At 42.3% G+C, this 15,308-nt stretch overlaps 1 protein-coding gene across 2 annotated transcripts in view; it reads left to right on the forward strand.

The window, feature by feature from the left end:
• DHRS11 (dehydrogenase/reductase 11) overlaps positions 1 to 11,139 on the forward strand; it is a 73,680-nt gene extending 62,541 nt beyond the window's left edge. For both annotated transcript variants that reach the window (XM_034752582.1, XM_034752581.1), the window contains exons 4-7: positions 601 to 730; positions 1,999 to 2,091; positions 4,386 to 4,451; positions 7,969 to 11,139. In XM_034752582.1, the coding sequence (XP_034608473.1) occupies positions 601 to 730; positions 1,999 to 2,091; positions 4,386 to 4,451; positions 7,969 to 8,010 (331 nt within the window). In that variant the 3' untranslated portion in view covers positions 8,011 to 11,139. The remainder of the gene's footprint in view (positions 1 to 600; positions 731 to 1,998; positions 2,092 to 4,385; positions 4,452 to 7,968) is intronic.
• Positions 11,140 to 15,308: the final 4,169 nt, after the last annotated feature.

A 15,308-nucleotide genomic window follows, 5' to 3' on the forward strand; every position in this document is an offset into this window, starting at 1 on the left:
TACACCGCTGACTGGCTACCTCTGGTTAACACTCCAAGTATAGACAGAGCCTTATTGAAGCCCTAGGAGCTTAGTCTTTGGGATGGGTCTGAACTTTTTCTTTTTGATTTGTTTTGGGGAACATCAGTAGAGCCAGTTAAAAACTTTGAACACTTTCATTGAAAATTTCAATTTTTAAAACATTTTGACCCCTCTATAAACTGTCAAAAGCAGGAAAGATTGTCATAAAAACGTTGCCCCCACCCCCTCAAAAAAATAAAAATAAATCCAAACTTTTCAACTAGCTCTAGAACTCAATTGTGTAAAAAGAAAAAAAAAAATCTCACGGTGCATGATTCTCCCCATTTCATTCTATAGCTTAATATGCTCCTCCACTATTCAAAGCCCATTAGCTCATTTCCTAGCTTACAGCGGGAAAGGGGGAAATTCCATATTTACTCATCCATGTAGGATAGCTATGTTGTTTTTTCCCTCTCTCTTTGGGTTCACTACGGCAGCAATACTTCAATTTTTTAGTATGGTACTGGTTCCTGTTTGGGACGTCTCATGCTGCTCCCTGCTCTCCCCCCATCACCCCTTTTCTTTCTGTTTTCTTCTCAGCATGAATGGCCACAGTGTCGTGCCACAGTCAGTTGTTCATTTTTACAGTGCCACCAAGTATGCTGTTACAGCACTGACGGAGGGGCTAAGACAAGAACTTAGAGAAGCCAAGACTCATATACGAGCTACAGTGAGTGGTTTTTCTCCCTGCCGTTATAATGAACAGTAGAATGCTCGCTCAGGATGTGCGTAGGAAGTTTTACCTTTGAGGTGTGTTTTGGAGGGCGAGGGTAGCACTTCTAAACCAGAGGGCCTGTTCCTGGCTCTGCCTCTGACTTGCTGTGTGCTTCTGGGCACCCAAACTTGAAATATCTCAGGCCTTATTTTCAAGGGGTGTGGAGCACCTACTACTCAAACACGTTTCACGGCGCACACGCAGAGAAGTTAGATAAAAACATAAAAACTGTTACCACCAGGTTGCCAGGTAACACTGCTTTATTTCTTAGAATTCAGAATGATAACACATAAGAGCCGCAAATAAACAGAGAGTGAGAAAGCAGACTGCTCCCTAAAACAGAGCTCACAACTCACCCAACCTTACTCTAAGCTGTCTGCTGACTGACTGCTGTTAGATTCGTATCACATGCTCCCCTGCCAACCTCCCTAACCTGCAAGAAGGACCAGGGAAAATCCCTGGAATTTAAAGTGACAGTGTACAGTTTTAACACAGTTTTCAGTATACCACTGAAAATCAGCACCTAATTTGTCCAAGTTAAACACCCAAAAGTTGAGGCAACCAGAATTAAAGATGGTTGTAGAAATTTAAACTCTCTATGCCACAGGTCCCTCATCTGTAAAATAACTCTTATCTACCTCACCAGGGTTTGAGGAGGCTTAATTCATGTTAGTAAAGTGCTTTGAGATCCTCATAGAGACGTGAGTATAGAAATGTGAATGGACAAGAACTCGCAACGGGAGTCATGAGACCTGGGTTCTACTGCTGACTTTGTCCCTGACTCACTGAATGGCCTCAGGCGAGTCACTTAGCCCTCCCGTGCCTCAGTTTCCCTTCTGGGAAAGGGTTGGGGAACCAGACCGAGAGACAGGAGATAGGGATTCTGTTGGGAGAATAGCCTTTTTTGAGCTGCAGTAACTTACTGAGGAAGGAGGAAAAATATATTAAAAATGGATAATACCAGTCAGATAGTAGCTTTGCTCAAACTGTTTAGTAAGCTTGGCTCTCAGAGGTATTTTATTCAGCAGTTATACTGTATTGCAAGTTATTTTGTTATTTGCTGTGCTGAACCTTCTCTTTGTAGGGCAGGGGATCTCTATCAGAGGGGATCCTACAGAGATCATTAAATCAATATCTATTCTCTTAACATATTTGTCTTTTTTTTTTTTTTTAATGAAAGGGGAGTTACAGATCCCATTAGGATGTTCTCTGTTCTTTTCCAGTGTATATCTCCAGGACTGGTGGAAACCGGATTTGCTTTTAAACTTCATGATAATGATCCAGAAAGAGCCGCTGCAACCTACGAGAGCATTAGGGTAGGGAACTGAGAAACGAATGCAGAGGAAATTTACACTGATTGCATGGCTAATGATCTCTCTCTAACCAATAATCTTTTAGGGCCCCAAGTCTGCATGTCACTGAGCGCGTCTTGAAAAATGCTCAGCATCCTCAACTCTGATCGAAATCAATGGGCGAGGAAGGGACTCAGGACCCATTAGGAGGTTCTCAGCACCTCAGCAGGATTGGACTCTTCAGACTGAATCTCAGATTTTGCACTGACCTCCACATATACGTTGTAGATGTTAATATGTTTCAATCTTTTTTTTAATTTTCTTATTTACAAGAAGAACATCCAAGTATAAAGATCAACCAATTTTTGACATTTTGTGGGTTTAAGTGACTTGTGTCTTATTGGAGAGACTATGTATCCGGCAAGTATACCCCATTAGCGACTACACTGTCTGAAAGCCGGACCTTGCAATTTTGGAAATTCAGAAACTAACCAGCTTCTTGTAGAGATGTTGGTTTAAAATATTTTTTAAAAACTAAGCATCTCCCCTTCAGAGCTCATCTGAAGTCTGATTTATTTAATGAAGTGCTCTAGGAGGAATATAAACCCTCATGCTTCAAGACACAAGCCAGCCTCAAACTAATGGGGGGCAGGAAGGAACCTTACAAAGGAGCAGATTATCCCTTAATTGACTAATGCAGGGTTTCTTGTACCTTCCTCTGAAATGGCTGGTACTCATCAGTGTTGGAGATGGGATACTGGACTGGATGGGTCACTGGACTGATCCAGTCTGGAAATTTCAATGTTCCTAATTATTACCCAGTTTGTCCATGAAGTCCAGAGTGTCATCCCATTCCTCATAAAACCCCTAGCTTTCTGCTGAGAAGTTGTTTTCCATATCGTCCATCCCCCACCCCAAAAGCAGAACGTAGTTCTCCAGCCTGGGTAAGGGGCAAAAAGTTTAGCTCTGTGAGGAAGTACATCAGGGCTGAGAGATGGAATCTTCAACCCAACTGATTGGTCTGACCCCAAGTAGAGCCAGGAGCGCTAATCCAGGCCATGGATAAGAGTATCAGATATGGTCTGATCTTTCTCCTCCCCATCCTCTGCAGGATTTTAGCCCAGTGGACCTGTGTAATGCACATTGTCATGGGCCATATCCCTTGCTCACCCCAAAACCTCCTTTCCAAGGCGGGAGGTGAGGAGTCTTGCTGGGGTGATTTTCCCACGTGTGGTCTCTGCTACTGCTGCTGCCCTTTGCTTATTGGGCCAGATGTTTTTGGACACACTCTGGGACTTGATCCTTCATCTTTAACACAATTACAATAATGGGAGTTTTATTCTGATCAGCCTTTAAGGTTGTAAATATATTAAGCAAGTGTCTAAATAAAACAAATCCCATTAAAACAAGCTTAAAACCCAATCTGAGCCTGCCAGAGGGAATCCACGGAGTGTGATCACAATTTGCCTAACCTAGGGAGCAGGTCTTCCTTGCAGCTTGAAAACTCTCTCTGCACATCACAAACTCACTAGTCACACTGGTTAGCTCATGGTACCTTTTTTGTTTATAAACAGTATGGAACATAAAAGTATCCAGCACAAGTGAGTGAAGTGCATAGGGTATGTTTAACTTTGATACGGAATAGTCTGCTGCTGACTAAGGCAGGGAGAGAAGAGTGTATATTTTTCCTTTGCAAACAGCCCACTTCTGAAAATCTATTGCTCCGGTAAAATCATCTTTGCAGGCATTAAATTATGACTGAGCCATTGGCTGAAAATCTGCTAGAAGTATTTGCAATGTGTGTCTCATAGGGATAGTGTCCGAGCTCCAGAAAGTTGAAATACACTTTCTAGGAGCGGCAGAGTGATCTAGTGGATAGTACACGGTACTAGAAGCCAGGAGATCGAGGTTCTAGTTTCTGCTCTTCTGCTGCCCTACTGTGTGACCTTGGGCAAGTCACTTTCTCTCTCTCTCTGCTTCTGTTTCCCTTCTGAGTCTTGCCTGCCTCATCTATTTAGACTGTAAGCTCTTCAGGACAGGGCCTATCGCACTATGTTTTTGTACAGCACCTAGCACACTGGGGGCCTAATCTCAGCTGATGCATCAAAGCACCCTTGTAATAGTAATATTAATAATAGCCAATGCAAAAATAAAAACAATCGACTTCCCTTGTTAAATGTTTAATGAAGTTTTCCCCATGTCCGTTTTTCTTTTGGAAATGCACTAAGTGTTGTTGATTGTTAAAAGCTGAGCAGTTTTACTGTTCAATTTTCCTAAGTAATCCTTTGTCTCAGTTAATATTGGTTCTGTCTTTCCAGTGTCTAAAAGCTGAAGATATGGCCAATGCTGTCATATATGTACTAAGTGCTCCACCTCATGTACAGGTAAGTTGCAGCTCATGTGAAATAACATCTCTGTTGTAACAATAATTAGGAGTCCTTGTGGCCCCTTAGAAACTACCAAATTTATTTGGGCATAAGCTTTTGTGGGCTACAGCCCACTTCATCAGATGCATGAAGTGAAAAATACAGGAGCAGGTATCAATACATGAAAGGATGGGGGTTTCTTTACCAAGTGTTAGGTCAGTCTAACGAGAGAAATCAATTAACAGCAGGATACCAAGGGAGGAAAAATAACTTTTGAAGTGGTAAGAGAGAGGCCCATTACAGACAGTTGACAAGAAGGTATGAGTAACAGTAGGGAGAAATTAGTATTGGGGAAATTAAGTTTAGGTTTTGTAATGACCCAACCACTCCCAGTCTTTATTCAGGCCTAATCTGATGGTATCTAGTTAGCAAATTAATTCCAGTTCTTCAGCTTCACGTTGGAGTCTGTTTTTGAAGTTTTTTTGTTGAAGAATTGCCACTTTTAGATCTGTTATTGAGTGACCAGAGAGATTGAAGTGTTCTCCTACTGGTTTTTTAATGTTATGATTCCTGATGTCAGATTTGTGTCCATTTATTCTTTTGCATAGAGACTCCGGTTTGGCCAATGTACATGGCATGGGGGCATTGCTGGCACATGATGGCATATATCACATTGGTAGATGTGCAGGTGAACGAGCCCCAGATGGTGTGGCTGATGTGGTTAGGTCCTATGATGGTGTCCCTTGAATACATACGTGGACAGAGTTTGCATTGGGGTTTGTAGCAGGGTTTGGTTCCTGGATTGGTGTTTTTGTTGTGTGGTGTGTAGTTGCTGGTGAGTATTTGTTTCAGGTTCGGGGGCTGTCTGCAGGTGAGGACTGGCCTGTCTCCCAAGGTCTATGAGAGTGAGGGATCTTCCTTCAGGATAGGTTGTAGATCCTTGATGATGCACTGGAGAGGTTTTAGTTGGGGGCTGTAGGAGACGGCTAGGGGCGTTCTGTTACTGTCTTTGTTGGGCCTGTCTTGTAGTAGGTGACTTCTGAGTATCCTTCTGGCTCTGTCAATCTGTTTCTTCACTTCACGTGGGTATTGCAGTTTTAAGAATGCTTGATAGAGATTCTGTAGGTGTTTGTCTCTTGTCTGAGGGATCGGAACAAATGTGGATAGAATACAAGATACAAATCTTAGAGCTTGGATTGTGTGATGTGGTCTGGATGAAAGCTGGAGGCATGTAGGTAAGTATAGCGGTCAGTAGGTTTCCGGTATAGGGTGGTGTTTGTGACCATCGCTTATTAGCACTGTAGTGTCTAGGAAGTGGACCTCTTGTGTGAACTGGTCAAGGCTGAGGTTGATGGTAGGGTGGAAATCCTCAAGGGCCTCCTTCCCATGGGTCCAGATGATGAAGATGTCATCAATGTAGTGCAAGTAGAGTAGGGGCGTAAGGGAACGAGAGCTGAGGAAGCGTTGTTCTAAGTCAGCCGTAAAAATGTTGGCATACTGAGGGGCCATGCAGGTACCCATAGCATTCCTGCTGACTTGGAGGGATAAATTGTTCCCAAATCTGAAATAGTTATGGGTGAGGACAAAGTCACAAAGTTCAGCCACTAGGTTTGCCGTGATGGTATGTTGTGTGTAACTGAAAGAGTAAAGAGGACTTTTGCAGACCTGACATCTGTTCATCAGCATTGCAGTCTCCATATCAGCTGTGCGCTTAGGAGCGCATGGCCTAGAGATTAACATTGATCATTTTAGTTACACGTACCTTATGGCAATATTGAAACTGCAAGGATCCAACAACGAAAGCCTGCATGTCTACAAGATAACTTTTCTCTGGGGGTAGGAACTTTTTATCTGGGACTCCTTCTAGAACCTAGATTAAAATGGAAGGAACATGGACCTCTCTTGCCCCTTCTGAACTGAGTCTTCGGATGTCCTGCTGATATTCTTGGGGCTAGATCAGATTCTACCAGTCACTAATTTAAGGCCCAATCTTGCTAAGTGCCCAGGGTCACACAGGATGCGTGTGGCGGAGCAGGAATTGAATGCAGGTATCCTACAGGGCTAGCACTCTACCCACTTGAACCATCCTTCCTCTCCCTCAGCTCTTTCCAAGGGGTACTGAGTACCTCACACAATGACGCCATATGGGCTGTTAACAGGTCTGATACATATGCTAAGTGCACCCGCTCCCCTCCAGTGGCTGGTCCACACAGAAGATAAGAGGCTACTACTGCTGCTCCTTTAGTCCCAGAAGCCTGTGCTTTTAGTGCTAAAGAGCACAGGTTCTATTATCAGTGAGGACACCTGCAAGCTGCCAAATTCAGAGTGAAGTTTCAAATTTCCAATACCTCAGCACAACTAAATCCAATAGTTCCTAGACACTTAAGAACTGATCCTCCGCTCTTTGCTGTCTTGCTTTTATGCCTCTATTAAATTTGCATTTGAGGTAGTTTTTACTTGGTAAATTCCCTTGGGTACTTTCAGTTGCTTTTAAAATCACAATGAATTTGTGGCTCAGACATGAAATAACTTTAGTGTCTCCCTCTGTGTTATGCACAAACTCCACTCATTCCTCAGCTATATGGCCAGATTTTGGGTGCTGAGCACTTTAGGAAATCTGCCTGATATCTATTTTGCACTCGCAAAGGGATTAACATTGATCATTTCAGTTACACGTACCTTATGGCAACGTTGCACTTGTTCCTCTTGATCGAGGGTCCCAAAGGGGTTTTCAAATCTTTTGTGCTTTCAGACTTATTTTTCATCCACTCCATAATAAATAAACAAACAGTCTGCTTCTCTGCTGCGGGGCAGCTCTATGCTGGTGTGAAGTGACAAACCCCTGGCAATCCAGGTTTGTAGAGACTCTGAAAAAAATATTTGTGAGAAGGCTGAGTGGAGACCCATGTAAATATCAGGTCCATATCATGAAAGCAAGAAAACATGTCAGATGACTTTGGACATGAAAAAATGACTAGCACGATATTTACATGGGCTCCTGCAAAGGCAGGGCATGAGACACGTGGATATAAGAGCTGTCTTCCTGAATCATTACATTGGCCCATTTAGTCCAGTGTCCTGTCTCTGACACTGGCCACTACTTGCTTCAAAAAAAGTTTGCAAGAATCTGTGCAATAAGCAGTTATAACCGGGCCATGAGCAATGTTCCTTCGTGACTCTCATTAGGTAGAAGTTGGTTTATGCCCTGAAGCATGAGGATTTATAACCAATATCAGCTTACATGGTCTTCCTTCTCTTCTGTGTACTAAGATTAAAATCATTGTAATTCTGTTAGAAGAAAAAAATCATTGTTAAAAGAAAAAAAAAACTGTTGTTAAAAACAAACCAACAAAACGTAATGACTGGTGGTTGAATAACTCTGAAGGGATCTATAGCTTGTCATATGCATTGTGTTCATTTGCAGTTTGTCATTATTATGTTTCACACATGTTTAGCGTGTTTATGTTTAGCACACTGTGAACCTCTTAAAATGGGCTTCAGTGCTACTGTAAAATCATGTATTGGTCTTTTCCAGATTGGAGATATTCAGATGAGGCCTACAGAGCAGATTTCATAGCAAATGAAGAGGAATGCAAGCAGCACCATGCATCAATCCCTTCTTCACACCCTCCAGCAGTTTAGGGTTTCATCTGCTGGTTGACAAAATTTTAATTGGATTCCAAGGATCACATTTGAAGAATTAATTTTCATTCTCTCTCTCTCTCTCTTTCTCAGCTGGTGCTGAGCCAGTTAAAAAAAATTCCTATTGGTCTTGGGTTTCTCTCCCCCTCACTGTTACCGTAAATGTAATTTGAAAACACTGCAGGGAAGCAAATCAGTGGAATACTGTATATTATTGGTTTGGGTTTTTAGTTTTGTTTGGCTCTCATTTGCTGATGCTCTAGACAGACACAGGAGAAGCGTCATGAGATATTTGCCAACTTCAAAGCATCACTTGGTTGCTGATTCCTTTCTGCCGATGCACATTCTTTGAATTGTTGCAATGAATTAAATGGCACATGACCTGTCACTTTCTTCTCTATTTTTTAAGTATTATTGTCAGAGGTGTCCCAACGACTTCATTTGGTAGATGTGATTTCCACCTCCTCCCTGTTCAGCTGTGACATACTAATGCGCTGGAAGGAGATTTCCTTTGTACTTAGAACAAAGGATTTGTCTTAATCCTAGTCCTCTCTTCTAAAGTCAAAACAAGAGACAAGACATCCACTGTCCACCTTTTTCAACATACTTAATGCTTCAGATTTTTGGTGTATATCGTGTATCAGTCAGATCTAATTTCTGTTTCTCTTGCATCTATTCAAAGCTAATTTTGCTGGTCAATAATGGTGCATGTGACTCCCCCTTCCCCATTGTATCCCACAATGCCAGAAGAAATGTAAAGAATACTCCTTTCCTGTTTACATGAATTGTGCCTGACAGATCTGAAGAAGTATCTCTTGTGATTGCCATTTCTCTCTCTTTCTAGGTAGGTAGATAGATGGAGGGATACACACCTGAATTTCCACAGGTTAGGGAATGACTATCTAACGTATAAGTGGCATAGTTAAAGTATGAGTGAGTTGTTTGGTCTTTTTAATAAAAGTAAAATAAAATTGTGTACGGTCTTCTTGTGATCATATATATCCTTTGTACCATCTCATAGCATTCTTGATGTTTTTGTATGTTTGATATTTGCATGTATTGACACTTTTTGGAAATATTGACACAGTCTTAGAAATGCTGTATGGTGCTGTTTAAATGCTGATTGCTGAAAGCTAGTGAGTTGGAAATGTTGAAACTGTGAAATGGTATATGATCAGATTCTTGGGGTGGGGGTAGGGGGAGAGAGAGAGAGGGGGTGAACCATACTGAAGCTGTCCAGATACATGACTTCTAAACTGCAGGTATAAAGCCTCATTCTGCTCTCATAAACAGTTTTATGCTGGTGTAATTCCTCTGAGTTACACCTGATTTACACTGGTTTAGAACTGAGGAGAGTCAGGCCCATAGCTGATTACAGTTAACAGTTGCAAAACTACTTTAGCGACCATGTTTAGACTCCGTTAGAATGGTATAAAAGAGACATAGGTGTGCACTCCAACCTGATATGCAATTGTGGAGCTGTTAATATGTGTTGCCTTAAGATTCTGATTTCACTTCTGCTGGGCTCCGAATTTCCTGTAGCATTTCCAGTGGTGAACCTGTTGTATTAGGTGGAGCAGGTGTGGTCAAGTGACCTGAGCACAGGACTGGGAGCCAGGGAACTTGATTCTGATCTCTTCACGTACATCAGTTTTATACCATCTATGGGTGTTACTCCTTGTTTATATTAGTGTCAGAGAGACCAGGATCAGGTCAAATACCTCCTGTATTCCAACTCCCTCTTTAACCTTGGGCAAGTCACTTAACCTCTCTGCCTCAGTTTCCCCATCTGTAAAATGGGGATAATAATACTTACCTACCTCACAGGGGTGTTGTGAGGACTCATTATCTGTTTTGTAAAGCACTTTGAATATGAAAAGCGCTATGTAAGTGCTAAGTATTGTTATTAAGTATTATTAATTACATCTTGCGATACACAGAATTACTTGTGCCAAAGGTTGGCAACAGTAGACAGATATGGCCAGAATAGCTGGTAACGCATACGTTAGTAATGCTAGCATAAATGAAAAAAAATATAACTTTTTTTTCCTCTTTAAAAGTGTGTTCATTATTATTTTTTTTTCTTTCCATTCATGGTTTCTCATCCCCTCCCTGCTGGGTAAGGCAAGTGCTGACTCAGCTGTTTCTGGATTTGGCTTTTTAATTCATTGTAGGTTATATTCATCACTGTGCAGAGAACTCGAACCAAGCAAATGCACCACTTAAGTCCCACTTAACTGATGTATTGGTCTTTGTGTAGGCCCTCTGCACAGATGTGAATTTTACCCTGGGTGCTGAATGTTTAGAAATTGGAAACCTGTTGGTAGGGGAAATCCTTAAGCCCCCATCCAGCAAAGCACTTAACCACATGCTTAACATTGAAGTCAATGGGAATACTCAGATGCTTAAAGTTAAGCACATGCTTAAGTGCTTTGCTGAATCAGGGCCTAAATTGATAATTCTGCTTTGACTTCAGAGAGCATTACCTAAGGTATCTTCCTATGATTTAGCTGGTGTTGGTCCTGCTTTGAGCAGGGGATTGGACTAGATGACTTCCTGAGGTCTCTTCCAACCCTAATCTTCTATGATTCTATGAAAAAGGCCATTCCAGTTTGCTAGTGTTCCTTAAAATATGAACTGGCGGCCTCATGGTTTTAAAAGTCCCATTCAAATGTTTTTCTACATTTGTAACCTTCTCAGACTGATAAAATAATGTGTTGTCTTTCAAATTATTTTGCTCCCAACTGTCCAGTATATTTTCCGTTCCAAATTTTTTAGGGAATTTTTTCCTGCTGCCAGTTAACTTTCTACTTTGGCTGATTTCCTAAAACACGTGCAAATCTTAAAGGGGCTTGAAAACAGATGGCTACTTCTGCCGCTCTGCCTCTCATTTATACTTACCTAGATGGATTGCACTTTGAACCATCTTTCCTGAATGATGTGGCATTGGCAACACTACTATGAAGAGGAAGGGTTGTTTTGAAACCCCCAAACAGGAGGGTGAACTGTTTAATTTATCGATAGGTTTCTAATTGTGAACTGTAAAATAAAAAAGAGAAAAATACTATGGCTTTGTCCTACTTTTTAAATATCTTAATATACAGTTAAATCCTTGTGTAAAAAACCATTTGTCTTATGAAAGCAGAGTGATTTCAGGGTGGGGAACATAGCTTCCTTTGTTTTTGTACAGGGCCTAGCACATTGTTGGCACTCTGGAAACCAATAATAATTCTTGATGTTAAATTGTAGCAGTGATGTGTTTTTATTAAAGATACAGATGTTCTTTCTGACCGTATCTGCCAATGCCTGTGTCCGAATATGGTGGAGGGAATATTCTCGGGTTACATGCCTAAGAATGGGTGACTCAGAAACTGGTATAAGAGCTGGTGGTGGTTTTGCGAGCCGTTAAGTGATGCAGCAGGCAGACTTTTATTGAACCTGCATAGAGACCAGTGTTTACACGCTGAGAGGCCACTGTTTGTCAGGTAGCACTGGGCCACCAACATACAATCCAGAGCCCCTGGTGTCACACCTAACTAGGTCCCTCCTGAAAGCTGTCCTTCTTACTTCAGTCCCACTCTTCACTGTACAGGGGCAAAACGAACTATTTGTCTCAGTATTTTAAGTAAACATTTTCCAACAGAGTGGTTTTAAAACGATTGGGTCTCGGTCTGATCCCTTCCTTGGGTGAGTAATCCTTAATCAGGTAGGCCCCACGCCTGCAGTCAGGCCCCAGACGTTGACCTTGCACGTGTAGAGAGCCTTATTGAATTCAACAGGGGTCCACCAGAGCACAAGTTGCTACCCAAATGAATCCCACTGCAGGGTCTGTTGTCTGTGCTGTGGGTACTCTCACTAAAGCCAAGGTCTCAGATGAGTAAATGCTGAAGGGTGGGCCCTTACTTTCATGGCAACCGTTTGTGTAATTGCTTTAAAACATACAGGGGATGATCCAAAACCCACTGAAATCAATGTAAGGAGTCCCAATGACTCCAGTATGTCATTGTATGTCATTGTATGTCAATAGTGAAATAAGCTGTAAAGAAATAATAGTTGATGGATTAGATAACACAGAGTCCGTCTGGGCAATACTCACACTGGGTAATAGGACTACTAGAGCCTCTCCGGGGATAGTGCTTGGAGTGTGCTATAGACCGCCGGGATCGACCCAGGATATGGATAAGGAACTATTTAATGTGTTTAGAGAAGTAATTACTAATAGAAACTGTGTAATTATGGGGGACTTTAACTTCCCAGATATAGATTGGGGCACAAACGCTAGTAGTAATAATAGGGCTCAGATGTTCCTAGATGTGCTTGCTGATCAATTCCTTCATCAAGTGGTAGCTGAACCGACGAGGGGGGAGGCCATTTTAGATTTGATTCTGGTAAGTAGTGAGGACCTCGTTGAGGAAGTGGTAGTGGGGGACAATTTGGGCTCCAGTGATCATGAACTAATTCGGTTTAAAATACATGGGAGGAGTAACAGAATTAAGTCAAAGACTAGGGTTTATAATTTTAAAAAGGCCAATTTTAACAAATTAAGGGGACTGGTAAGGGAAGTGGATTGGGCAAACGTATTAATGGATCTAAAGGCAGAAGAAGCCTGGGATTACTTCAAGTTAAAGATGCATGAGCTGTCGGAGGCCTGCATTCCAAAAAAGGGAAAAAGATTACAAAGCAGGAGATTTAGACCAAGCTGGATGAGCGACCGACTCAAAGGGGCGATTAGGAAGAAACAGAAAGCGTACAAAGAGTGGAAGAGGGGAGGGATTAGTAAAGAAACTTACCTTAGCGAAGTCAGAGAATGTAGAGATAGAGTGAGAAAGGCCAAAGGCCGTGTAGAGTTGGACCTAGCGAGGGGAATTAAAAGCAATAGTAAGAGGTTTTACAGCCACATAAATAGGAAGAAAGCAAAGAAAGAAGAAGTGGGACCGCTGAAGACTATTGCCGGAGAGGAGATTAAAGACAATCTAGGCATGGCGCAATATCTCAATGAATATTTTGCATCGGTGTTTAATGAGGCCAATGAAGGTATTAGGGATGCTAGCATCACTACAGAGGGGCATTCAGGATGGGGGATTACCGTATCCGAGGTAGAAACAAAACTTGAATGCCTTAATGGGGCTAAGTCGGGAGGACCGGACGATTTTCATCCGAGAATATTGAAGGAATTGGCGCGGGAAATAGCAGGCCCGTTAGCGATAATATTTAATGTATCTGTAAACTCGGGGGTGGTCCCGTTAGACTGGAGAATAGCTAATGTGGTTCCTATTTTCAAGAAAGGGAAAAAAAGTGATCCAGGTAACTACAGGCCTGTTAGTTTAACATCTGTAGTGTGCAAGGTGTTAGAGAAAATTCTGAAAGAGAAACTAGTTGAGGACCTGGAGGTTAGTGGCAATTGCGATAAATTACAACATGGTTTTACGAAGGGCAGATCGTGCCAAACGAATCTGATCTCCTTCTTTGAGAAAGTAACGGATTTATTAGATAAGGGAAATGCGGTGGACCTAATATACCTGGATTTCAGTAAAGCGTTTGATACTGTACCCCATGAGGAATTATTGGTTAAACTGAAAAACATGGGGATCGATATGAAAATCCAGAGGTGGATAAGGAATTGGTTAATGGGGAGAATGCAGCGGGTCGTATTAAAGGGTGAACTGTCGGGTTGGAGGGAGGTTACTAGTGGAGTGCCTCAAGGTTCGGTTTTGGGACCCATTTTATTTAATTTATTTATAACTGACCTCGGGACCGATTGCAGGAGTGGGCTGATAAAGTTTGCGGATGATACGAAGGTGGGAGGCATTGTAAATTCGGAGGAGGATAGGGATATCCTGCAGGGAGACTTGAATGAGCTTGTGAATTGGAGTATCAGGAATAGGATGAAATTTAATAGTAAAAAGTGTAAGGTGATGCATTTGGGGATGACTAATAAAAATTTTAGTTACAAGATGGGGACGCATTGGTTAGAAGTAACGGAAGAGGAGAAGGACCTAGGGGTCCTGGTAGACCGCAGGATGACTATGAGTCGACAATGCGACGTGGCGGTGAAAAAAGCCAATGCTGTCTTGGGATGCATTAGGCGAGGTATATCTAGTAGGGATAAGGAGGTCCTGCTTCCGTTGTACAAGGCGCTGGTGAGACCTCATTTGGAGTACTGTGTGCAGTTCTGGTCTCCCATGTTTAAAAAAGATGAACTTAAACTGGAACGGGTGCAGAGAAGGGCCACTAGGATGATCAGAGGAATGGAAAACCTGTCGTATGAAAAGAGACTAGAGGAGCTTGGGTTGTTTAGTCTGACAAAGCGAAGGCTGAGGGGGGATATGATTGCTATCTTTAACTATATTAGAGGGATTAATACGAGGGAGGGAGAAGAATTATTCCAGCTTAGTACTAATGTGGATACGAGAACGAATGGACATAAACTGGCCGTGGGGAGGTTCAGCCTTGAAATTAGACGCAGGTTTCTGACCGTCAGAGGGGTGAAATATTGGAACGGCCTTCCGAGGGAAACGGTGGGGGCGACGGACCTGTCTGGTTTTAAGATTAAGTTAGATAAATTTATGGAGGGAATGGTTTAATGGTAAAACATAGTAGTCAAGGAAAACCAAGAAATGGTAGGTAAATTGTATAATGGCTGACAGGGGTCAGGCTGGAGACTCTTGCCTATATGCTCGGGGTCTTACTGATCGCCATATTTGGGGTCGGGAAGGAATTTTCCTCCAGGGCAGATTGGCTGAGCCTCTGGAGGTTTTTCGCCTTCCTCCGCAGCATGGGGCAGGGATCTCTAGCAGGAGGGTTTCTGCCAATTGAAGTCACCTAAAACAGGATTGGGGACTTCAACAGCAGAGTCCAGGGAAGGGGTAGGGACGGTTTTATGGCCTGCAGCATGCAGGGGGTCAGACCAGATGATCATAATGGTCCCTTCTGACCTTAAAGTCTATGAGTCTATGAGTCTATGAGTCAGTGGTCTCTCGATTGGCCTCATGGATGCTCATCTTTCAGAGGGAGATGTTTGCAAAAAGAGCATTCTGTTATATCGTGAATAACCAGTTTAGGTTGGATTCTGCTACTCGTCCTCACTTTGAGTAGTATCTTAATCTGCAAGTACTTCCACTGATTTCAGTGGGTCTGTCTATGAGGTAAAGTACTAAACATCAGGGTGGCAGAATCTGACTCTGAATTGCATTTTTGAACTACTCAAGGAATGAGGTACCACCACCCTGGAAA

The sequence above is a fragment of the Trachemys scripta genome, chromosome 18, assembly GCF_013100865.1.
Source record: "Trachemys scripta elegans isolate TJP31775 chromosome 18, CAS_Tse_1.0, whole genome shotgun sequence".
Lineage (NCBI taxonomy): Eukaryota > Metazoa > Chordata > Testudines > Emydidae > Trachemys > Trachemys scripta.